Source organism: Sinohyriopsis cumingii, chromosome 11 (genome assembly GCF_028554795.1).
Source record: "Sinohyriopsis cumingii isolate HCF-2022 chromosome 11, ASM2855479v2, whole genome shotgun sequence".
Lineage (NCBI taxonomy): Eukaryota > Metazoa > Mollusca > Bivalvia > Unionida > Unionidae > Sinohyriopsis > Sinohyriopsis cumingii.
Window position 1 is genome coordinate 5,097,008 of NC_142971.1, and position 26,163 is coordinate 5,123,170.

The following is a 26,163-nucleotide window of genomic DNA, read 5'->3' on the forward strand; positions in this document are numbered from 1 at the left end:
CAACACATTGAAATACAGTACAATGTGTAATTTACATTTGTTTGAAAATATGACATATCTAATAATTTCCCAGTTATCATATTTGCATTTAAGGAAACAAAACCCAGATTTTATGTGAGAAAATGGTGCTGTTATAAACAATCAAACAAAAATATTTATATAAGACTATTACTCCTGTATTGGCAATTTGTTAACGAAATTTATTCAAAGCAGCCTAGTCATCTTTGTGCAAAATTTAAATAGTTGATTGATTGAGAAATAATAAAATTACTAGCAATGAAACAAATTTGGAAAACATGACTCTTGCAGTAATATATATTGGTCTGGGTATGTTGATGCTTCTTCTAGATTTAATTTAATTTATTTTTATCCTGTACATTGTATAAATAACACATATACTAAACAATTAAACTTGGGTGCTGTCAGATTTTTGATTTAATTGAATACAATTTCATATGTCAGTATTTTATGTTTCTATGATTCAAATGTTGTAAACCTCGTATTAGTTAAAATAAAGAAAAATGAAAATGGTGGTGTCATCTTTGTTGAAAAATGAAAAATATGCCAATCTTTGTCTAAAGCATGGTATGTTATTTATTTTATATTAATTCATAATAAATCAATTACTTTATGCAAATGAATAACTGCAAAAAATCATGAGAACATGGTCTATGCAGTAGCATACGTGTGCATATGTGTGTGTGTGTGTTTATTATATTGTTTTGTCTACATATAATAGTCTGAGTATGTTAATGCGCTTGTTAGCTTTAGGCAGAATTAATTTTGATACTGTATTGTACTATGTACTCATATAACTTGTATAATAAAGACTGGCCTGGTTCGCTTTATGTCGATTTTATTTGTATGATGGGTATTGTTCTGTATATATATATATATATATATATATATATATATATATATATATATATATATATATATATATATTGGTCTGATTATGCTAATGCCTTTTTAAAATATAGATTTATCTAGAATTTATCTTTATACAAAAATAACCTTATGTATTTAGCTAAGGCAATCAGTACAGTAAAAGCTATTTTCTTTAGCTGCCGAATTTCTAATATTGTACTGAATTGTATGCACATTATTATTAAAAATGTCCACTGTACAATAGCAAAGATAAAAAGAAGCATATTAGTATTTAATTAGTTTAATTGCAAACAATAATAGTGAGAGCATTTGACCAACAGTGTGCAAAAACTGTCTGAATAATGCCACTCTAATTAAACATCATATTATCACTGCTTGTTTAATACTGTTCAGTGCTCCCTTAATTAATTTCATCACAAAAAATAATAGAGGGATCATCTTGCAATGCCACTATAATTAAAACACTTTTGATGTCATTTGCCAGTTTACTGAACAGCTGGATTTAATTAAATTCTAGAACACAAAATGATGCTGAAATATAATAAAATATATTTTCCCAAATCAATTTTTAATGGATTTAATATGTGCTTTAAATGAATTATTTAAAAATATTTCAAAGGTTGAAATGGAAATAGGTTTGTTTACTGGTTCAAGATTTTACTCAAAAGATACAACAAAAAAATTAAATCACAGCAGCAAAGTGTGTTATACAATTGTATTACTCATCAATAACTTTTCACATTGTATTTTTGAGGAGAATACAATGCAAAGATTGCAAGAGACATAAAAAAATGGGTAAATTTATATGCATTACTATTTGATAGTGCTCAAAGTCGACTAGACTGGCCAGATTTATGAAAACTTTCAATGTGTTTTTCAGGTATAATTATTGAAATAACTTTGAATTGTCTTTATTTTAAAGATAAAAAAAATTATTTTGGTAAAAAAAAAAAGAAAATGTGATAAATCATCTTTATTTTATTCAGATTTCTGCTCAAAATTGGGTAATAATTGTCCAGTGTAAATGTTAAAGCTAAAAATCAACATTTTTCATTCCGTTTGCAAAGACATTAATGCCTTTTAAAATAGATCAGGTATGTGTCCCATTGTTTTTCTTGTAAATATTTTTCATTGCCTGTAACTTGGGCAGAGTCAGTCCGTGATTTGGGCAGAATCATATAGGTTGAAATCAAGCTATTATTTCACCCAATGATAGTCATGTGACTCGTTTTGTCCAAAATGGCGACACGCACTATAGACGAATTTTTGCGGAAAGAATGGAGGACCACAGTTAATCCCGATTTACAGAAGGAACGAGACACATGCACATTCAATACTGATGAACTAACATATATTCTAGATGGAGGCAAGGAAAAAACGAGGAGAAGAAGGGAAATTGGTAATTCGACATTTTGACTTTGACAAGTTTTTCGACTGGGCGTTTCGATACTAACGAGATGCCGACGACCTAGTCCTACAGTATAAGATTTCGACATATTAAGGCCGACCTCTTACAATGTAGGACCAACGACTACCCCGTGTTTAAGAGACTTCTCTTTTTCATTTAGGTCTCATTTAGTTTTTTTAATGTCTTTTTTTAGTGGAGTGTTAGCAGCTCGAAATGAATGGAATTTTTGCACATGCTGGCTGTTGTCTTGCATATTCTGTACTGCAAATGCCTTGTGAGGTTCAGAACTATCACTAGACTTGACTGGTTCAAACCCGAATTTGTTGGTTTCATTGATGATACACTGCTTGACTTTCCAACCTGTGCCATTGTGGGACGTACTTTACAAAAACTGCAAAACATTTTTCCTTCTGAGTCAATTAATTAAAAGCCAAGCACAAATATCGACCCAATGCAGTTGCAAATTTGCCACTTTTAATGGGGTCAAGTTTGACTTAGTTTTGTTGCTGCAGAGTCATACCTGTCAGATTTTCAAAAGCAGGTAGGGAGATTGAATAAAAAAAATTGTGAGATTCAAGGACGTATAATCAGATTTTTTCTCATAGCACTTTTAAGCCTTATTTTAACTAAATATTGACTGATTTTCATGAAATTCTCAAAGGATACTATTTCTCCATTTGATGTGGCTTATTTTCCTTCAAGACACGTCCTCCTTTCATATGCTGGTCAGCTGTGGCCAAACTACACAATATCTGAAAGTTAAAAGTCTTGAGTAAACTAGCAAGAAAGCCACTCTAATTAATTAACAGTTAATTTTTATCATTGCAAGTATCTTGTGAAAAGGACTGGCCCTTTGACATGATTCAAAGAAACCATATTCTACGCAGTGTGTTATATAAGTACCAGCAATTGATTGGCAAATAAACGGTGCTATATTTTGTTCTAAATAATCAGTCTCAAGCTACCATGCATGTGGCAACTATTTTTTCCATGTTTTATATCCCACCTTATTTCCTTATTCTCAACTCGAAGAGCCTTTAACATTGTTTGCTAAATAACAATTTATTATGAGTTGTTTGAGGGCACATAAGCTGTGCGGTATGTTTCTTTGGTAACAGGAGATCTTGGTCCATAATGAAGTCGGCCCATTACAAATTTGGCCTAAGCAAATTTAATCGAGAAATTTTCTCTTAATATACTGTCCCATTACGGAGTCAGCACACAACAAAGTCTGCCTTTAACTTGATATTGTATAGCTTTGTAAAACTTGTTGCTATTGGACAAGAAATGTTTAAAAAGAATATCAAAGTCTACCTTAACCTTGATCTTGTATGGCTTCATAGCACTTCCTGATATTGTACAATATCCAATATTTCAGACCAAAGTGTGTTATGTCTTGGTGATATTGTTTGGGTTTGCTACACCTGTTGTTATTGTACAAGAAATATTTAATCCTAACATGTTATTTGCTAACTAATTAGTTAAATGGTAATGAGTATGTAGACTTTGCAGGTAAATTGATTAACCGTGATGAGACACTCACATTCTTATGCCCCCAAAATTAAACGATCATATCCATGTATCCATGGGTACATACCTTTGTGTGGAGTGTTGAAGGGTAGTAACTACAACAGTATGGACTTGCTTGTGGCTTCTGTATCTCATAGCAACTCAGTTTGTAATACAAGTATGTTACAACCATCTTTTGATACCTATATTTCATTCAGAATGACAGTTACATTATTGAATGTAACTGAAAATGTAGAGAAAACTGTTTAAACTAACTTTGGTAAAATCGAATTCAAACCTGTTGTCTTGATTTTATCAATTGAATGATAACTAGTATCAATTTGTCAAGGAAATATGGATGTCTAAACAATATATGTCAGTATTACTTCTATAATCCATTCATTAAGAAGAGAAAGGTGTGCAAAGAACATATACAGAGAGTTAAGCAAACCCTATTTAAAGATATGGAGGGCAGACTTTACCAGCACTGGGTGGAGTATTCCAAGGGAGAGGTAAGTACTTAAAACCTACTGAGGCTTATATCTGTGGTCATACCAGGGACTGATTTAGTAACTAATTTACTGTTGGGCACTGAAATAGGACCTAAACATATTGTATGTTGTTATATCTTTCTTTGTCAACTGTTTATTATTGGAAGTAAATAAAGTATATATCAATGTAGTCATGCAGTCACATATGCTCTGATTAAATTAAATATTACTTGTTTTTCTACATATTAATAATAATTTATCTTAATCAAATCAATCTGATCTGATTGTTGAATGTTCGGCACCTTAAATGTCATCAAAAAACTTCCAGATGAAAATTGTTCATCCTATGAACTTTTTGGGGTACTGAATTGGGTCAAAAAAAGAGGACATAAAATATTTTCTGCTGATAATAAATAAAACGTAAAATTACTGTTTGTATCGAGAGAAGGAATATGATTTTATACTTGAAAAATAAATGCATACGAATTTGAAATGTTTGCTTTGTCGGTTAGGACAAAGATGTTTACAACTTAGAATACAGCCAACTCCGTTTATATACATAGTCTTGGGACCGGACCCAAGCTATGCATTTAAGCGGAATTCATGTATATTTACAATGAAAAACAGGACCATACTATTGCTATGCAATTAAGCGATATGCATTTAAGTGGAGCTGACTGTAATGGAAAATATTTACTGTTGATAAAAAATGAATGGCATATGGATGAGAAGTGCGACTGTAATCAGATTCACACATGTCAGAACATGTTTACTATTACAAATAGTAGACCAGATATATGCTAGCATAAAATTCAGTTAAAGGCAGCAGGACAAGGACAGTTTCAAAATGTTGATTATGCAGTATGTAGTTTAATTAATCTGGGATTATGATTTTTTCCCCCACTTTATTTCTATAGCATAATAAATGAATGTTGAAAGAAACATACAAAGAATATAAAATATGAAATGGTTGTTGAACAAGAAGAACATGACATCCACATTACTGGGGCCCTGAGTGGCAGAGTGGTCAAAAGCGCTCTCCTTTAAGCTCTGTCTGCGTCAGTTTGAGTCTTGAATTCAGCCAATGTGGGTATGTGAGAAAGCTTGCCAGTAGCTTCTTGTGGGTTAGTGGTTCTTTCCGGTGTTTTGCCCGGGTTCTTCCTCCACCATTAATACTGGTTGTCATGTATAGTCTATCATGTGCTGAAAAATGGCGTTAAACCCCACAACAACAACAACAACAACATCTATATTACTATTATATAAATTATGTATCAAAAGCTGACCATACAGTCCGAGTTCATTATGGATCAAGTACATTATGGGTTGATTTGGGTAGGTGAAGTCTGACTCTGCTATGGGCCAAGTAGTCCAATAATCTATTTCTTCGTTCCTTCATTTAATTTAATGATCATGGTAATTAACGTTTGTATATATATATGGTTGTGTGTACAGTCTACTATCAGATGCCCATGTTTGTTGAAAAGAGGCTGTGCAAAGCATTTCAGACTAATTGCTCATAAGTATTACTTATTATGCATGTTCATGTGATACTGTGATAATAAAGACGTCAAATATGTGCTTGTTAATTCTTAATTTCCTATGTCATTTCCGAAAACATTACATTGCAGAGAGATCAAAATGGACATTACTCATGTACAAAAACAATTAAAATAGATTTTTTTTTAGGATTGCAAGTACATAAAGCTATGGATGTTTCATATAAACTTGTCTATTCTGATTTCTAACCTGTTAAAGTTTTCTAGTTGGTTGGAAAAGTAATGCTGAAAAATTTAATTTTTATCACATGACTGTTGCATGTGATTCATCTGTCTGTTTACGTGATAATTAACAACTTGTCCTGTCACAATATTTTGAGTAAATAGTAAGACATGCTTTGTGGAGTCATTTTATATCATGTTTGAATAAAGAAAACTTACATACTTCTATTTATTCAACAGTTGACAAATTTATTAATTTATAGACAATCCATCCATGTCTGTCCACTTTCACTGTTGCACAAGTAAAACTTTGGGTTCCGTGTTTACTGAAAATCCAGACAGTTGCACAGAAGTTTCATTTTGCACGTGACACACTCACTATCCTGTTAAAAAAAAACATCATGTAACCAATCAGAGGTTCTTTAAAGTTGATCTGGATGCTTGCTAATGATGTCCATAAGGATGATATGTGACTGTTGTGTGAACCGGTAAGTTACGTGATATGTGACAAAAAAAGGGAATTCTTTAAATAGATTTAATATAAATTGTTTATCTTTAATTACAAATACACGATACCATTGAAAAGAAAGAAGTCAGCAAGGAAACACCAGTATTTTCTTGGTACTCTTGAGATGGTAATTTATGACTGACATCAAAATATGGACCAGAAGTACTTGTATGTTATGTTGTTGTGCATAAACAGCTGTAGTGTTCATAAACATGACTGAAATTCTATACCAATTTATCCTATTGACATAAACATGACTGAAATTCTATACCAATTTATCCTATTGACATAAACATGACTGAAATTCTATACCAGTTTATCCTGTTGACATAAACATGACTGAAATTCTATACCAGTTTGTCCTATTGACATAAACATGACTGAAATTCTATACCAATTTAACCTATTGACATAAACATGACTGAAATTCTATAGCAATTTATCCTATTTTGACATAAACATGACTGAAATTCTGTACCAATTTATCCTATTGACATAAACATGACTGAAATTCTATACCAATTTAACCTATTGACATAAACATGACTGAAATTCTATAGCAATTTATCCTATTTTGACATAAACATGACTGAAATTCTGTACCAATTTATCCTATTGACATAAACATGACTGAAATTCTATACCAATTTATCCTATTGACATAAACATGACTGGAATTCTGTACCAATTTATCCTATTGACATAAACATGACTGAAATTCTATACCAGTTTATCCAATTGACATAAACATGACTGAAATTTTATACCAATTTATCCTATTGACATAAACATGACTGAAATTCTATACCAGTTTATCCAATTGACATAAACATGACTGAAATTTTATACCAGTTTATCCAATTGACATAAACATGACTGAAATTTTATACCAATTTATCCTATTGACATAAACATGACTGAAATTTTATACCAATTTATCCTATTGACATAAACATGACTGAAATTCTATACCAATTTATCCTATTGACATAAACATGACTGAAATTCTATACCAATTTATCCTATTGACATAAACATGACTGAAATTTTATACCAATTTATCCTATTGACATAAACATGACTGAAATTCTATACCAATTTATCCAATTGACATAAACATGACTGAAATTTTATACCAGTTTATCCTATTGACATAAACATGACTGAAATTCTATACCAGTTTATCCTATTGACATATACATGACTGAAATTCTATACCAATTTATCCTATTGACATGTCAGAAAGTAGCCTTAAATATTAACATTTGTTCTTTTTGCAGTACAATCTTTATTTTTCTTTCTGACCAACCTGTGTGACATTGATGGAATGGCAGTAATTAAACTTGATTACTGTTTAGAGATTCTTGTGTATTGTTATTTTAAGAGGATAGCACTCACATGCACCTAATTAAACTGAAATAAGTACTGCATTTCCAATTAAGGATTGTGTATAATTTAATTGCTTCTAATTAATACATGTGCATCTAATGTATGAATTATGGAACAGAATTGGCAGTCATAGTAACATGATTCTTGTCTTTTGTCTAGGAAAGTTACACAGTATAACATTGCTTTGCTAAAAATCAGATTTTGAAAGAATTTACATTGAGTATTGTCAAGAGACTTTATAGCAATAGGCCCACAATAAGGACTGAAAAGTTTCCTTTGACATCAAGTGCTTAGTTCAGAAGTACCCTATGCAAGTTGTCGTGCCACTGAGCATACATAAAAGCCAAGAGGTGCATCAAGAATGAATATTATCTATTGCAAATGAAAATAATGCAACAAAAAATATAAATCTAGGACTATATCAATATTTTAAAGTACATACATGTACTAATACATCACCAATACAACATACTAAATAATTTATAAGTATACATAAATATTTGTGTTTTTAGATTAAGTCCAAATGACCACTGGCAGCCAAATTTTTCAAGCAAATTAAGGGGCATTGAAGAAGCTGAATACAGAATGTTATCAATGGGTGTCATTAAGCTACCATCAGCACCAAATCTGTAAATCGCTGGCTCCTAAACATTTTATGAATTTTAAATGGAGAAATAAAATTTTGTTTGCCTGTCCTTGTTACATGAGTTTACATTTTCTACCCTGGTAAAGTTTTAATACCAATTTAATGGAACTTGAAACAGTGATGTATCTTTTGTTGTTTTGTGCAAAAAAATTTAAGTGGTCACTAATATCTTAAAAATATTAAGAAAATGTTTTACTTGAGAATATTTGTAAATTCCTTATGTGACGCTTGAAGTTGTTACTTGATGGGTGACAAGTACACGATAAATGGACACATTTTATGTACATCTTAACCAAACGCTGCTGCTTTTATTCATTATGTAGTTTTGATAGATTCATGCTAATTAGTGTAATAACCTGCATTTAGGGAGTGAGATATGCATGCATATATACGGTAAACACTATTCATACAAGCCGTCCAATTCGGTATAGATTTTTTTTTTTTTTAAATTATAAATCTGTGCATTAGCAGTGAATTGCTCAAATGAGTTGACATTTCTATTTTCTAGGATCCTGTGTTTTGTTTACTTGTCGATTAATAGTTAGCTGGTATAGTCTACGTGTTTTTGTGATAGCGAAAATAGGGAGTATCATGCCGGCGGCTGGCATCCTTGATAATTCGATTAATGGCTATTTCTAGTTAACAGCTTAAGACTGTACACTACATACTCAATGTGTTTATAGTCCCTGGGGTTTCATTTGTATACGTCATTGCATTTAAGTTTGTTTTTCCTCTTCTTTGTTTCTTTGGTACATATAACTGTTGACTACCCTTTCATGCGGTCTACCTCGGTAATATTGTAAGAGTGCATAACACGGTTTCCGAACCATTGCTATAGCGACAGACTAACACGGTATGTGCCGCGAAATGCAAAACTGAATTTTTTTTTTTCTTTTTCTATTTTTACTTATGGCAATTCATTCGCAATGTAGCAATGTGTAAAATATCCCGCTGGTAATTTCCATAAATAATCACTGTGAAAATTAACTAAATATACACATGCAATACTAGCGCATGATGGTTTGAACATTCCAACAAGGATTGTGGGTTTTGTGGGCTTTGTGGGTATTGTGGGTTTTGTCAGGAGTATATAAGGCTTTGTGGGCTGCTTGAGGGGGTTCAGTCAGCTAGCAGCCATCAAACTAGGTACATCACAGTTATTGTGAGTTTTATTTTTTTAAATTTTTTTTATATTTTGTTTTGTTTAGTTTATTAGAGAATTATGTAACTTTAGGCAATATTTTGGACAGTAAATATTTTTATAAAGTTTATTTAAGTGCAAATCAATTTTTATTTAAGTTATTTTTTTATTATTTTTAATTCCTTTCTCTCTTCCAACTTGTACACATTCTAGTCATTTCTAATTTATTTTACAAGCAATATAGATATTGTTTTATCATTTGTTATTTGAAATTCAGTTATATGGTCAAGTGAGTGTTGTCCTCACAGACCAATACTTTTATTCATTTCTTTATTTATTTTCTTTATTTAATTAATTTTATGAAGCTAAATACATACAGAAAAGTTTTGCTACATTACAAATATATAATTCCTTTTTCTTAAATTATAGGTCCAACAAAGTTCTTAGGGAAATAAAATGTCTAAGTCATTGTGAGTGTTTTCCTCACCGACTTGACATTCTAACTTCAATTCAACAATACTTGATTATTCTAGCAATCTATAAAACACAAGTTATTTGTCTATTTTATAATTTACTAGTTGTCTAAGTCATTGTGAGTGTTTTCCTCACCGACTTGACATTCTAAATTCAATTCAACAATACTTGATTATGCTGGCAATCTAAACAATGTAAGTTATGTTTCTATTTTATAATGTATTAGTTGTCAAAGTCATTGTGAGTGTTTTCCTCACTGACTTGATATCCAATTTACTTCCATTCATACCAATACACTTCAAATAAGTATTACATGAAGGTTGAAGTGTAAAGTCAAGCAAGTGTTTTCCTTGCAGATTTTTACATTTCACGATTACAATCAAATCATAGTTTCTCTTCTGTAGTAACCTTTAATGCAACTAAATTCACATATGGTAACTCTAATATAATCTTTACTCATCAGAAGAAATAATATAATGAACTAATAGCATAGTGCTAATGTGTATCCTGACCTTGCATGAAATTATCATATACCATACAGTACCTTCAAACAATGATAATATTTTGGCTTAGGACAAAACAACAAGACTGTCATGGTCATGAACTGGCTTTATTCGCAGTTTCTTAATAAATGAATCATCTTGTGTTATGGTTGAAAAGAAATCAAGAGTTCGAGTTTACTCCATTCTCCCCCTCCTCAGTCAGCTGATAAAAAGCATACTCATCCCTGGTGCGATACTCCAAGATAGTATTATCAGGACCTAGCTTGGCCGTTACATTAGTATCCAGATAATAAAAGAAATCAACAGTTAAATATTTTAATTTGTACATCCTGTTACTTTAATTACAAGTTAATGACAGCAGTGCTCTGACAAACAATATTTTGAAATAAAAACTGATAGCTTCCAGTTATTATTTTATAGAGGATGGGATACTATACCATTGATCCATAACAAACTTAATGTATGTATATATATATATATATATATATATATATATATAGAGAGAGAGAGAGAGAGAGAGAGAGAGAGAGAGAGAGAGAGAGAGAATATATTATACAGGTTATAGAATTTTTAATGTATCCACTGCTGAGAATTCATACTAGACATACACAGGTAACAGCACTTATCAGACTGCTTGCATATACTGACCCCCAACCCACCTACTCAACTAAGCTCATACCTCACAGAAACAAAATAGATTCTAGTCATCGATATAAGCATGCATATATAGTAGAACTACAGACTCTCATAGAAACCCAGTAATTGACTCTCCATGTATAATTTCACTTCATATTATCATGCATCCTCATGTAGTATCCAGAGATAGCACTGTCTGTCTTGTTTATATCTCTGTGTTAGATGTGTACTCTAACCTTAGTGTACAGGTAGATAAACCAAAAGATCTAGTGATTTGTCTCTTTGATTAGTATTTTTGCTTACAATTTTCAGGTATTGCATATTTTGTCTTCAGAAAAAATATGGATGCATGCAGTTTTAGTTGCATGCCAAGTTAATTTATATGATAAAATGAATCATTTCTGCTTTTACTCCCTTTCAATGGGATTTCAGACATTTCTGCTTTTACTCCCTTTCAATGGGATTTCAGACATTTCTGCTTTTACTCCCTTTCAATGGGATTTCAGACATTTCTGCTTTTACTCCCTTTCAGTGGGATTTCAGACATTTCTGCTTTTACTCCCTTTCAGTGGGATTTCAGACATTTCTGCTTTTACTCCCTTTCAGTGGGATTTCAGACATTTCTGCTTTTACTCCCTTTCAGTGGGATTTTAGACATTTCTGCTTTTACTCCCTTTCAATGCGATTTCAGATATTTTCTTTATTCATTTGTAAAAAGTGTGTTACCTTTTGGTGTTAAAAGTATTGTTTCATTTTTGTCATTACTTTCTCGAAACTGATGATCATAAGAATAAGTTGGTCCCAACAATCATTTAATTGTTTTCTAATGTCAAATCTGTCTAAGCCACATCTGGGGCTTTTTATATTTTGATGAGATAATGCACTCAGGATCGCTCCAGTTAACAAAAATTATTTTTTGGGGAAAAGTATGTGACACAGTGCTCTGAATTGTGTGTTTGTACTTAATGCTAGTGTCCATGGTAGTCAAGAACCTAGTGGTATTGTATTGATGTCTAAGCTGATCATTGTCATGAGATTGCATACCAAAGCTTAATTTTTTTTTTTTTATGTATGAAGATTGATTGTAATAACTTTTGACAGTTTTATTTGATTTAATATCATAGGTATGTAAATTATTTTCCATATATGGGGTAAATGTTTCAGATAGGTTAATATAAAATACATCTTACATGAAACTTTTGTGAGATAATTCTGCATAAAAGATAGTTTTATTAATGGCAATACTTAGAAGTAAAAGGTTATATGTCTTTTTCCATTTTTTGTGTGGAAGATTGTATTATTTTTCAATTTAATGTATATTGATGTTAAGAACAAGTATTTCAGAATTCCACCTAAAGTTAAGGCAGTGTGCTTAAATAATATATAATAGTGAATAGTTTAGTTGTTGAAAAGCATGTTTATTGAAAACTAAGTCTATTCAGTTATTTTGTGTCTAATGTATCTAGTGTGATAAATGATACCCTGTGTATATATAAAGGGTATCCATTGTATACAGAAAGGGCATTCAGTGTATACATAAAGTGTATCTACTGTATACATAAAGGATATCCAGTGTATACAAAAGGGTATCCACTGTATGCATAAAGTGTATCCACTGTATACTTAAGGGTATCCACAGTATACAGAAAGGGCATCAAGTATATACAGAAAGGGTATCAAGTGTATACAGAAAGGGCATCCAGTGTATACAGAAAGGTATCCAGAGTATACAGAAGGGATATCCACTGAATACATAAAAGGTATCCACTGTATACATAAGGGGTATCCATTGTATACAGAAAGGGTATCCACTGTATACAGAAGGTGGATCCACTGTATACATAAAGGGTATCCACTGTATATGTAAAGGGCATCCAGTGTTTATATAAAGGGTATCCACTATATGTAAAAGGTATCCACTGTATACATAAAAGCTATCCACTGTATACGTAAAGTGTATGCAGTGTAGACATAAAGGGTATCCACTGTATACATAAAGAGTATCTACTGTATACATAAAGGGTATCCACTGTATATGTAAAAGGTATCTAGTGTATACATAAAGGGTATCCACTGTACATGTAAAGGGCATCAACTGTATAGAAAAAGGATCTCCATTGTATACATAAAGAATATTCAGTGTATACATAAAGGGTATCTACTGTATACATAAAAGGTATCCAGTGTATACAGAAAGGGCATCCAGAGTATACAGAAGGGGGATCCACTGTATCCATAAAGGATACCCACTGTATACATAAAGGGTATCCACTGTATATGTAAAGGGCATCCAGCATTTATATAAAGGGTATCCACTATACTGGATATGTGCATGTGGATATGGGGATCCACTGTATCCATAAAGGATATCCATTGTATACATAAAGGGTATCCACTGTATATGTAAAGGGCATCCAGTGTTTATATAAAGGGTATCCACTATATGTAAAAGGTATCCACTGTATATGTAAAGTGTATGCAGTGTAGACATAAAGGGTATCCACTGTATACATAAAGAGTATCTACTGTATACATAAAAGGTTTCCACTGTATATGTAAAAGGTATCTAGTGTATATATACAGGGTATCCACTGTACATGTAAAGGGCATCAACTGTATAGATAAAGGATCTCCACTGTATACATAAAGAATATCCAGTTTGTACATAAAGAATACATAAATGGTATCCAGTATATATATATATATATATATATATATATATATATATATATATATATATATATATATATATATATATATAAAGGGTATCTGCTGTATACATAAAGGGTATCCATTGTATACATAAATGGTGTCTAGTGTATATATAAAGGTATCCACTGTATACATAAAGGTTATGCACTGTATACACAACTAGATGTGATCACCCAAATATTGTAAAACAATTTCTACCAAAACTAACTTTATAAATGAAAAAAACATTTTTTCCTTGTTGCAGAAAAGATCTTGTTTGCTGAACCTCTCTTCCAGTGTGATGGCCTTGCCCACTTTTCAAAGTCAGAATTATATGAGAATGCAATTCACAGAACTCTAAGAATAAATGAGCTAAAGAAAGAAAAGAACTGGACACAGGAAGACTTTGATATAGCAGTAAGGTAAATCATCAGTGTGCTCTTCAAGATTCATGCGACTGGTACACTGACAGAACTTTGCTCTGGGCAGCTTAATTACACATAGATTATGGCCATGATTATTATGAAGACCCTTTAATTTTGTATATTGTTACTGTGTAACATATTTGCATAGGAATTGAACCAATTAAATCTTTAGCCTTAAAGCTGCAGTCCCTCTCAGACTTTGTAAACTGTCAACTTAAAGATGAATCATGATTTTTGTGTGGCTCTAGCAGTGAAATAGTGGTGAAAATATTTTGAACAAAGGTACACCAGACACATGAAAAAAAATGGAAACCTTGACCTAAAACATCAGGCAGGTGATTTAGCACTTAAATAAGGTAAATTATTAATCATGCATTCATATCAGTGTCATCAAACCAACAATGATGTCACCATGACCTATACAACAGCCAACCCAGAATTTGATTGAGGAATGGCTGGGCATAGTATAGAGAGCATATGCTATCATTTTCTAAGTGTCACTATAACATGATTTATGCTCGGCCTAAAACTTAGTGTATACATAGAAAAGTGCAGCAAATCAAGACAAATCATTTGAATACATTGTACCTTTTCAGGTTATGGAAACAGTCTTGTTATCAAATCTCTCATGTTACAAAGTGTAAATACAGTTATTTAGACGGTTTCCCAAAACTAAATGAGGCACATAAACTGGATAAATTGGGTTGATTTCAATGGTAAGACAATCATTTGACATGTTAAACACTGCAAAAAACAAACTCATAATTTTAGTTAAAATTCAGTTTTGTGAAGGAGTGCACATTTCAGAAGATATTAAATAAAATGATTATTGATATTTAAGACATAAGCAAGCAATAAATATTATTGATTTGATTTACATGAGACACTGGATTCTCCAAAGGAAAAGTGAGATTTCCTACCTAGTTTGTTCTTTCAAATATTAATAATTTTAAAAATCTTATGAAACTTTTTGGAAATTTAGACCAGTTAACATTTGCATATTATGTAAAACAAATCCCAACAAACTGTTATTAGATTATTCACTGGACATACCTTAGAAACTTTAGAGTGATCAAGATTTTTAATTGCAGTGTAAACAAAGTATTGTACACTGTATATTTATATAGACAGTATTCCTATTGTATTTCAATGAGACATGATTATCATGCAGTGTAAACAAATTACTGTACACTGTATCTTGATCTAGACAGTATTCCTATTGTATTTCAATGAGATGTGATGATCATGCAGTGTAAACTAATTACTGTACACTGTATCTTGATCTAGACAGTATTCCTATTGTATTTCAATGAGATGTGATGATCATGCAGTGTAAACTAATTACTGTACACTGTATCTTGATCTAGACAGTATTCCTATTGTATTTCAATGAGATGTGATGATCATGCAGTGTAAACTAATTACTGTACACTGTATCTTGATCTAGACAGTATTCCTATTGTATTTCAATGAGATGTGATGATCATGCAGTGTAAACTAATTACTGTACACTGTATCTTGATCTAGACAGTATTCCTGTTGTATTTCAATGAGATGTGATGATCATGCAGTGTAAACTAATTACTGTACACTGTATCTTGATCTAGACAGTATTCCTATTGTATTTCAATGAGATGTGATGATCGTGCAGTGTAAACTAATTACTGTACACTGTATCTTGATCTAGACAGTATTCCTATTGTATTTCAATGAGATGTGATGATCATGCAGTGTAAACAAATTGCTGTACACTGTATCTTGATCTAGACAGTATTCCTATTGTATTTCAATGAGATGTGATGATCATGCAGTGTAAACAAATTGCTGTACACTGTATCTTGATCTAGACAGTATTCCTATTGTATTTCAATGAGATGTGATGATCATGCAGTGTAAACTAATTACTGTACACTGTATCTTGATCTAGACAGTATTCCTATTGTATTTCAATGAGATGTGATGATCATGCAGTGTAAACTAATTACTGTACACTGTATCTTGATCTAGACAGTATTCCTATTGTATTTCAATGAGATGTGATGATCATGCAGTGTAAACTAATTACTGTACACTGTATCTTGATCTAGACAGTATTCCTATTGTATTTCAATGAGATGTGATGATCATGCAGTGTAAACAAATTGCTGTACACTGTATCTTGATCTAGACAGTATTCCTGTTGTATTTCAATGAGATGTGATGATCATGCAGTGTAAACTAATTACTGTACACTGTATCTTGATCTAGACAGTATTCCTATAGTAGTTCAATGAGATGTGATGATCATGCAGTGTAAACTAATTACTGTATACTGTATATTGATCTAGACAGTATTCCTATTGTATTTCAATGAGATGTGATGATCATGCAACATTTTTGCCATCATCAATTAGTTCTTATATAAAATTCATATGGAAACTTAAAGCATGAGGATTAGCATTGGTGTGGACTTTGTGGAGTCTTACCAAATTTAGGTAATTTGGTTACCATAGAGATCAGTTTTAACCTCACCAGAAGTATCTTTATAGATCTAAGATATAAAATTGTAATCATATACACCAGGGTGGTCTAACATATTAAACATTATGTGCCACATGGACCACAATTAAAGTACCAGGATGGTCTAACATTTTAAACATTATGTGACACATGGACCAGAATTAAAGTACCTGGGTGGTCTAACATTTTAAACATTATGTGCCACATGGACCAAAATTAAAGTACCAGGGTGGTCTAACATTTTAAACATTATGTGCCACATGGACCAAAATTAAAGTACCAGGGTGGTCTAACATTTTAAACATTATGTGCCACATGGACCAAAATTAAAGTACCAGGGTGGTCTAACATTTTAAACATTATGTGCCACATGGACCAAAATTAAAGTACCAGGGTGGTCTAACATTTTAAACATTATGTGCCACATGGACCAAAATTAAAGTTTGTGAGCCATACATGATATATATTATAAGAATTACAGTAATTATAGAACTGATTTTTGGTGTTAGCATATGCCACAAAAAATGGCAGGTGTGGTCTGTAGTTGGGACACTGATAACACTACTGATGCTCACAGTTGATGTTAGTAATAGAAGGGTTTGTGGAAAACTTTTTTCTTCCCTTTGTTTGCAGATGGCTAGAATAAATATCACTTTTCTTGTGGCAAAGGCACCTTCTCCATCATAGTGGACAGATGCACCAAGTACCTTTTTAAATTTTAGTATCAAGAAAGCAAGCTACATGGTATTTTAGTGGCCATTTTCCAATTTACCAAGAGCTAATAATTTGGTTACAGTTGAGATCAAGAGCAGAAAATCAGTTGAGTGGTGAAGCAGCTGTAGAAGATGGTTAAAAGTGTTTTAAGAAAAATTAAAGATGAATTATAGAAAAGCATACTCTCATTAGTGTATCATTAGTATACCATTAGTATACCATTAGTATATCATTAGTATACCATTAGTATACCATTAGTATATCATTAGTATATCATTAGTATATCATTAGTATACCATTAGTATATCATTAGTATATCATTAGTGTATCATTAGTATACCATTAGTATATCATTAGTATACCTAAATCTGTTGTACAGGATTGTCAGCAGTCATCATCTGTTCAACCACATACAAGCCGTTAAAATTCACATTTGCTGTTCTGTAAACCTTCTTCCTAATATTGCCTATCCTCAGATTCATTAATGAAAAGGGCCTTAACCCATATTTTCTTGTTTATGTTAATAACACTTTAGCCACATTTTAATTTTGTGGTAGTTCAACTGACATTCATTTTACAGCCAACTGAATTTTTCTGTATTTGTTTCCATGTTCACATTTTTCAAGATCTGTACCATCAGCTGAAGTGAATTGCACAGGTCATGTATTAGATTAGGCATTTATAGACTGTAAACCATTCTTGTCACATGTAATGATGGTGTTTAATGTAGAAACTGGTAGTCTCACAATCAGAAAGGGATTATGCTGGTGACTGCTCAGCATGTACCAAATGTTTTGGGCGTAAACGTGACATAAACTTGTACTTATATGGTGCTAAGGTTAATAGCTGCCGCTTTATTTATGATTGTGAAGGTTGCTTAACCAGATGGCAACCAGTTGACAATTTTCACTCACATTTCTTACATTTTAGTCACAAATGTGACCAGCTTAGCTCGTCAACATTGTTAAGATTCTGCATAGCATGTTTGTGTTAAGTTTGTAGACATTGATTGAACAGGAATTTAGTCTGTTTTGCAGGCTTGCCTAGAAGCCCTTGTTTTTATTAGCTAATGGAGTGTTTCCTTTGCAGGTGTTTGAACTACGAAGTAGGGTTTATAATCCACCTGTCCATGTTTATACCTGCCATAGAGAGACTGGCAACAGATGAACAGAAGGCCAAGTGGCTCCCTCTAGCAGAGTCCTACAGGATTCTGGGGACCTATGCCCAGACAGAGCTGGGGCATGGTGAGAAGGACTTTATTCCTTTCTATAAATGGTTGTTTTCATGGCCTCACCTTCATTAGCACGCAGCAAAACATGGCTATCTATGCCTAACAGTAATGGCATCAAGACAACATAAGAATCATCAACACTCACAGCACAGCGATCTGAATAGATTGATTATTGTTTAATGGCACATCAGCACATAAAAGGATTATCATGTCAAGGCCCCATGGTTACCTACTCTCGGTAGAATTAAAAAACTAGGAGTAAAAGTTTTGGAATTAATAACTTTTCAAGTATTAAAAAGACTCGTGATCTCAAATCACTGTTAATCAGAATTACCATTGTTCCATTTACACAATAGCTTTCACACATTTCAGGAATCTTTTAATTTCCAAAATAAGCAGATATTTAAAATCTAGTGTTCTATTGTATTCAAAGATAACCCATTTTAAGGTTTTAAGTAAATTCTCATTTTTGGTTAAAGTTTATGGATGGAAGGCCAGACCCTGTATTCTCAACTTACTTACAAAATGTTGAATCATTAGCCTCTTTGATTTTTGGATAAATGTGTTCTGTAACAAAGTACAATAAAACCAATGATAGTACACATTTTATCACAGGCAGTAAATTAACTGCCATCTGGTTAAAGAGAGAGAGAGTATGCTGTGCAAGTTTCAGTTACATTTTTTTTACTCCCATAGTTTTCATTTGACCCTCAGTTTTGGCATCAAGGTATTTTTTTACCTTCAATTTTACACCAATTGTGGGATAAACTATTTTCAAGGTCAGTCCCTGTATTCTTAAGGCCCGGCCATGTATTCTCAAAACATTTTGAGCACAATACTCATGAAGACGTGAAGTTAGGTTGATAGAACTTTCTCAGCTTTTGTTCCACATCTTGCATGCAAAGTTTCAATAATGTTTACTTGTAGTATATTTACTTTGGGATTTTGAATCAGAACTTGAGGTTCCTACATGAAAGGTTTTGGAAATATGGGGCCAGGGCTGTCAGTCTTAAAAAGTGAAGAGTACCTAGCCAGTGACTGGGAGTCCTTATTTGCAGCTACATCCACAGTTATGTCTGTTTATTATATGCCATAAATTTTACTGATTCATAATATAGCTATCAATAATTGTCACTCTTGATAAATAGAGTATATTATTATTATTATTATTATTAATGGCATATTTTATTATCTTTGGGATGCTTTCCTTTGCTCTAGGTTATTTCTTACAGTGTGAAATGTTATATACTGTACTGAGAAATCAGTTGAATTTTAGTTTATCTTTTTGGTGATTTAAGAACTACTTTTTGTTCATAAATATACAAACGATGTGGATGGAGAGATCTCAGTAGTGAGAGCTCTTGATTCCAGGACTGCTTATGTCAGGTAGTGGACTAGAAATTTTGAAAATGATATGTATGGTTTCTATATTCATGACCAGAAGAACTTATAGAATGGCATGATATATTGTTGTGTGTGCATATTACTACTATCCTCCTTTACTTCTTGGAAGATTGCCATGAAATTTTACACACATGTTCATCCCAAGGTCTAAATGATCCACCATGAAAATGATTGCCAAGGCTGCTAGCTTCAAAATCTTGTTATCACTATGTCTGAGGAATAGATGGTTTTGTTTACATGGATTTTCACTACTTGATTTCTTATGGTGATTTTTGGTGAAAATAGTGCTAATCTGACATCCAGTATGGCCACCATACCTATCATCTTGAAAATTTTGTTATCATTACTCGAATATTGACATGGGGTTTTCAGCAGAAGACATCTTGTATCTGGTTGGTTCTAAGTGGTAATGACCACGCCAGTGGCCGAGTGGTTAGAACATCTGCCTCGGATGCGGGAGGTGTTGGGCTGAGTCATACCAAAGACTTTCAAAAATGTTACTAACATCTGCCTCACATGGTGCTCAGCATTAAGACGTTAGTGTTAGGATTGGTTGGCCTGGTGTCAGGATAATGTGACTAGGTGGGACATCATGCTACATGTCTGTGGCATGATGCCCCAGTGCTAGACATCACTATAAACTGCCATATTACAGACATGGTAGCGATATGACTGAAATTTGTTAAAGCTACATTAAAAATCCAAATCACATCACACATCACACTAAGTGGAAACGGTATTGATATAATGTACAACATGGCCACCATGGCAGCAGTGTTGAAAATCTAATTATCTATAATCCCCCTAAATAGAAAGTCATATCGACATGGGGTTTCACCAGAAGATTTCTTATGGTATCTAATTGGTCATAAATGAAAATGAAAATCATGCCAATCTTAAGTTCAGTTTGGTTGCCATGATTTCTATTTTCAAAGTCTTGTTATTGCTTCTTCTCTTGAATGGACATTTGGACTTCATTTGATGTCTAATTGGTCTCAAATGATATTAGTATGAATTATACATCCAATATGGCCACCATGATGTCCATGTTAAGAATATTGTTGTCTCGGTTGTTAAAAGAAAGGGTCTTATATTACATTGATGGACATTTTAAGTAGAGCATCAGTCCTTTCAAAGAAGTATTGTTTAAAGTAATCACTATTAGACTTCCATTTCCTAAATCCTATGTACAGTTTGAGAGCTCAGTGGATGATAACAAATACTGGATATTGCAAAGTAGCAGAATATCATTCATGCCTAGGCCACTTTTTCAATTACATTCTTTTAACTATAATTGCCCACAACTTCAGTCTAGAAACAACAAAAGAAAGAGAAACCTATTAAATCTGCCATGTAAGGACACTTAGATCCAATGACTTGAACCAGATCAAAACGGGCATCTTCATGCAAAATAAATTATTTACTTTTATTATTAGTAAGTGAGAAGGTTATCACTGAATTTGCTGTATCATATTTAGCCATGGCAGATTATTTTATCAAACTAAGATATTTTCCATGCATGATTCATTACTTTCATTGCCCATTTCGGTGAACTTCGTAATTTGCTTGGAATTTTAATCACGTGGCGGGTGGTCAGCTGACTGTAATAGCCACTTGATAGGTGGTGGGCAAAATATGGCTAACACTTCAGCATTAGCATCAACTTCTCTAACTACTTCAACATCGTTTATTGAGTTGAAAAATGCATATTCAACAGCGATGCTGCCGCAGATATTGACGAAATTTAATATTGGAGCCATCCTGTCTTATTTTCTGGAAACCAGGGTGGATTTCAAACCCATACGAGAGAGTAGCTTTGAGCTGTTTACATCTGGACATGTACATGTAAGTAAGGAAACAGTGTCGAAGTAAACAAATTTAATCCTGACAATCAAAGAGCAAGTTGTTCAAACTATTTCTGTGCATCCGAAACGTCACTATAATAAAATGTGTTTCATATGAGTTTATCAGATTTTTTTTTGAAAGTCTGTGGATAATTTACATATAAATTTCAATCATTTAATTAATTTTATTTCTGAAATATTTATAAACAACAATGGACACCATTTTGTTATATACATGTACCCACCAGCGTTTGATTGGCTGGAGTATAAAGTAACTCGGGAGGTTATTCGGATAATTACGGTGCAACTCGGTTAAATTCGGTATGAAATGGGCTATTACCTATCCAACACTATCATTACCTGTACTATCCAACACTATCATTAAATGTACTATCCAACAAATCAAGCTATTTTCCATGTATTCATTACTATTGTTACCTGTACTATCCAACAAATTCTGATATGGATTTTATTTAAGCATTTTTTTAGCAATGGAATTTTTTTAATTACTCCAAAATTGTTTGAAAGCTCCTTGTACATTTTTTCAGATGGTAAATTTCACATAAATCATCAAACATTTATTTTTGTGTGAAGGTTCTTTAAAATGAATGGCTATGGCAGTTTGATTGTTGATAATATGTAAGACAAATATAAAGTTTGTATTTTGACTGCCTGGAAATAACATACTAGAAGGATTGTAAAACTTCACAAACCTTCCAGATTTCATCTATTCCCTTTTTATATTCTCCTGCTACGCTGTGGTCTGTGTTATCTGTTTAACACCTAAAAGGTCAGAAAAACAGCAAAGGGTAACCATCATGTAATCAGATCATGATTGTACTTATGTTAAAGATTGTAATTAGCTAAATTGTGTTCTGGTGAAACAGACTTAAGCATTCTACAATTCCTGTTCTAAATTAAAATTGATTTCATTCCTATCTGATATATTTAATTTTTTGACTGGTAGAATCAAGATATATTGAGTGAAAATATGGTTTAGTTCTGCTGTTAGGTGATAAATTCAGGTTAAAATGTCTGATACGTTGTAATGGAAAAAGTGCTCATTCTTTGTACAAAAATAATATTAATTAATATGTGTTGAGTATAAGACATATACTTTAACCTATTAATTCAAAAGGTTAGAAGGTTCAAATAAATGTCACTAATAAATTTTTGATGCAACCATCTTGTAGGAAGCTTAACAAATGGATCAATGTGTGATATATTCATGGTTAGATTCTCAAGTACATACTATAGCATGACATATTATTTGCTATGTGGATACTTCTTGATGTGTTCAAAACCAGTTTACCAAAGTGGGTGAGGGTGGTTCAACATGCAGGCCATAGGCAGCTTCTTCTGACAAATTTTGGAAATACATGTAATGTTTTATCTTCTCGGTTGGTGATTACATGTGAAGCATTGGTCTACAAAATATGTACCATAAATAAGCCTTTCATGTCATTGAAAGTCCTGCAATCCCTGTTCTTCCTTTGATGTGCTAAGAATCAATATCTGCATGCCAAAAGGAAATGGATGATATTTGGTAGGTAATTAGTTTCCTACCCATATATCTGTCAGTCACTCATAGTACATTTTCATATTACAGGTACAAATTTGATGGCACTTGAAACTACAGCAACCTTTGATCCCAGGACAGATGAATTTGTTTTACGAACACCACAGCTTTCCTCCATGAAATGGTGGCCAGGCTCATGTAAGACCACTTTCTGTACAATTTCTAGTGGAGTTTTGTCTTGTTTTGACCTATGCAGTATAGGTTTTAAAGGGATTGATGTTACCATTGCCACTGCAAGATATATTCTGGTGGCATTTGCTACATGATGAAAACTGTATTCTTATGGTACATGTATTGAAAAGTCTTTTTTACAATTTTCCTCTGTTGCAATTTTTAATTGGTTATAGCATTTATTTTGTGATCTCTCCACAAGAGAATTAGCTGAATTAAAACATTTGTATCACCCAATGCATCTAAGTCATGAATGGTGGTTGCTTAAATAACAAAGTTGTGACAACAAACACTGCAGGAAACAAAAGTGTGATAATTTCGCATCATTAATAATTGGTAAATAACAAAGGCCTAACAAAGGCCTGACAAAGGTGCCCAGTAACAAAGGCATGGTGGTCACACTTCATTCAGTATCAGTACTTTAGGATCACTGATTGCAATTAAAGGATGAAAAGAAATGTTTTTGTTTTGTACTTTTTGTTACTAAATAACTTGAAATAATCTTTAGCTATCATTCTATACTTTTATGTTGACTAATCAAGTACAGCTTGAAATAAATCTTTCTCCTGTTCATTTTGAATTATGACCATTGTAAAATGGCTGGAAATTCACCAGATGGAAAAAAGAAAACGTTTCTCTTCACACACAAAGCCGCAAATAATGTGTGGATTAGAAAGAAGTCATTGACAAAATTTTAGTGTAAAATAAATGTCTTGCTCACAACTGATTTATAATGCATGGCATGATGTTTCACAGGTTGTGTTGCATATGATCTTGTTAAGGCAGGGTTTTAGTGAGCAAACATGTCATTACTAGTGATAACAATGCTCTCCATGATGTTTCCATTGTTATGGTACATAATGCCTACTTGGGTCTCATAATGAGGATGTTGATTTCTTGGAAGATGTTAAATCTGATTGTGACACTGTCCAACACTTGAGGACACTGTTTGTGAAATTAGTCTTTTCCAGGAAGTAACATGTTTCTGCTGCTGGAAGTGATGAAGATGACAATGGTTCAGTACCAGCTGGAGTCAGTGAGGTTCTAGATAGTATATCCAACATTAAACTGTACTTACAAGCTGTGACACACCTAATATTCTTTATAAGCATTTGCATGTCACTGAAAAAGTATGTGAACAAAATATCACAGTTTAATAATAAAAAAACATGACAACTGACAGTTTCTTTTCATCCAGATAAATCAAGGACTGATTTACTAGTCATAAATTTATTGAACAAAGATGTTTTCATACAAGTGATTTTTCTGATTCACCAACTGGTACATTTATATGTATGTTGACACTTTTATCAGATTGTAAAACTTAATTATTTATGGGGTTTTCTTCTTCTTCATGATAATGTGTATTTATACAAATGTATGTTGTTTAAAAATTTTATTACAATTAGATGAGTTCTGGCAGTAATCATACTAGTATAATTTGTTTACTACATATATATCCAACATCATCAATATGGACAAGTACATAAACTTTGATTTAATTTTTTAAATGAATATGGATATAATGTTTTCATTCATAACATTCTGAAATCCTGGTCCCCTACTGAAATTTTATGAACAGTCTTTATTGTATCTTGGTAAGGAAGGTATAAGAGAGAAGGGGAGAGGTAGAAGGGGTGGGTAGTGTATGAGCAGTTACTCAAAACTAAGTTTAAGCTAAAAGCAAATGTTAAATATTTTAAATTAACCATAATTGGATTTTTTAAAATACAAATTGAACCACAAGAACAACAGAAATGAAGGGAATGAAAAGCAAATGATATGGATTAAAAATTGTAAAATGAGCATGTCCGTGCTGTCTAAATGTCATAAAAAATAGAATATTGATATTCTTTAAAACTGCTTATGAATCCCTAAGACATGTAAATCCATACTCATGTTTCTACAATCCATGCAGTTTCCTCCTCCTCCCTTATATATAAACAATACCATGAATTAGGTGATATAGTGTACCATGAATTAGGTGATATAGTGTACCATGAATTAGGTGATATAGTGTACCATGAATTAGGTGATATAGTGTACCATGAATTAGGTGATATAGTGTACCATGAATTAGGTGATATAGTGTACCATGAATTAGGTGATATAGTGTTATATAAATTGAAGATGTTTCATACGTGTGACCATAGTTGTTTTTAGTATAATTTGGTTCTCTTCACAATAATGGCTTTATTGAAACTTCTGAAGTAGATGCATCAACATTCAAGTCCTGTTTTTAGCTAAGTTGTTCTTAACTTCATGTTTATTAATATATTTACAATGAGGTT

General features: G+C 32.4%; 1 protein-coding gene across 1 annotated transcript in view; it reads left to right on the forward strand.

Annotated features, from left to right (window-relative positions):
• The first annotated feature begins 2,099 nt into the window (after positions 1-2,099).
• LOC149787552 (peroxisomal acyl-coenzyme A oxidase 1-like) overlaps positions 2,100-26,163 on the forward strand; it is an 81,466-nt gene continuing 57,402 nt past the window's right edge. The window contains exons 1-4 of the mRNA XM_089973697.1: positions 2,100-2,287; positions 14,271-14,427; positions 18,733-18,887; positions 23,732-23,839. Of these exons, the coding sequence (XP_089829823.1) occupies positions 2,128-2,287; positions 14,271-14,427; positions 18,733-18,887; positions 23,732-23,839 (580 nt within the window). The 5' untranslated portion in view covers positions 2,100-2,127. The remainder of the gene's footprint in view (positions 2,288-14,270; positions 14,428-18,732; positions 18,888-23,731; positions 23,840-26,163) is intronic.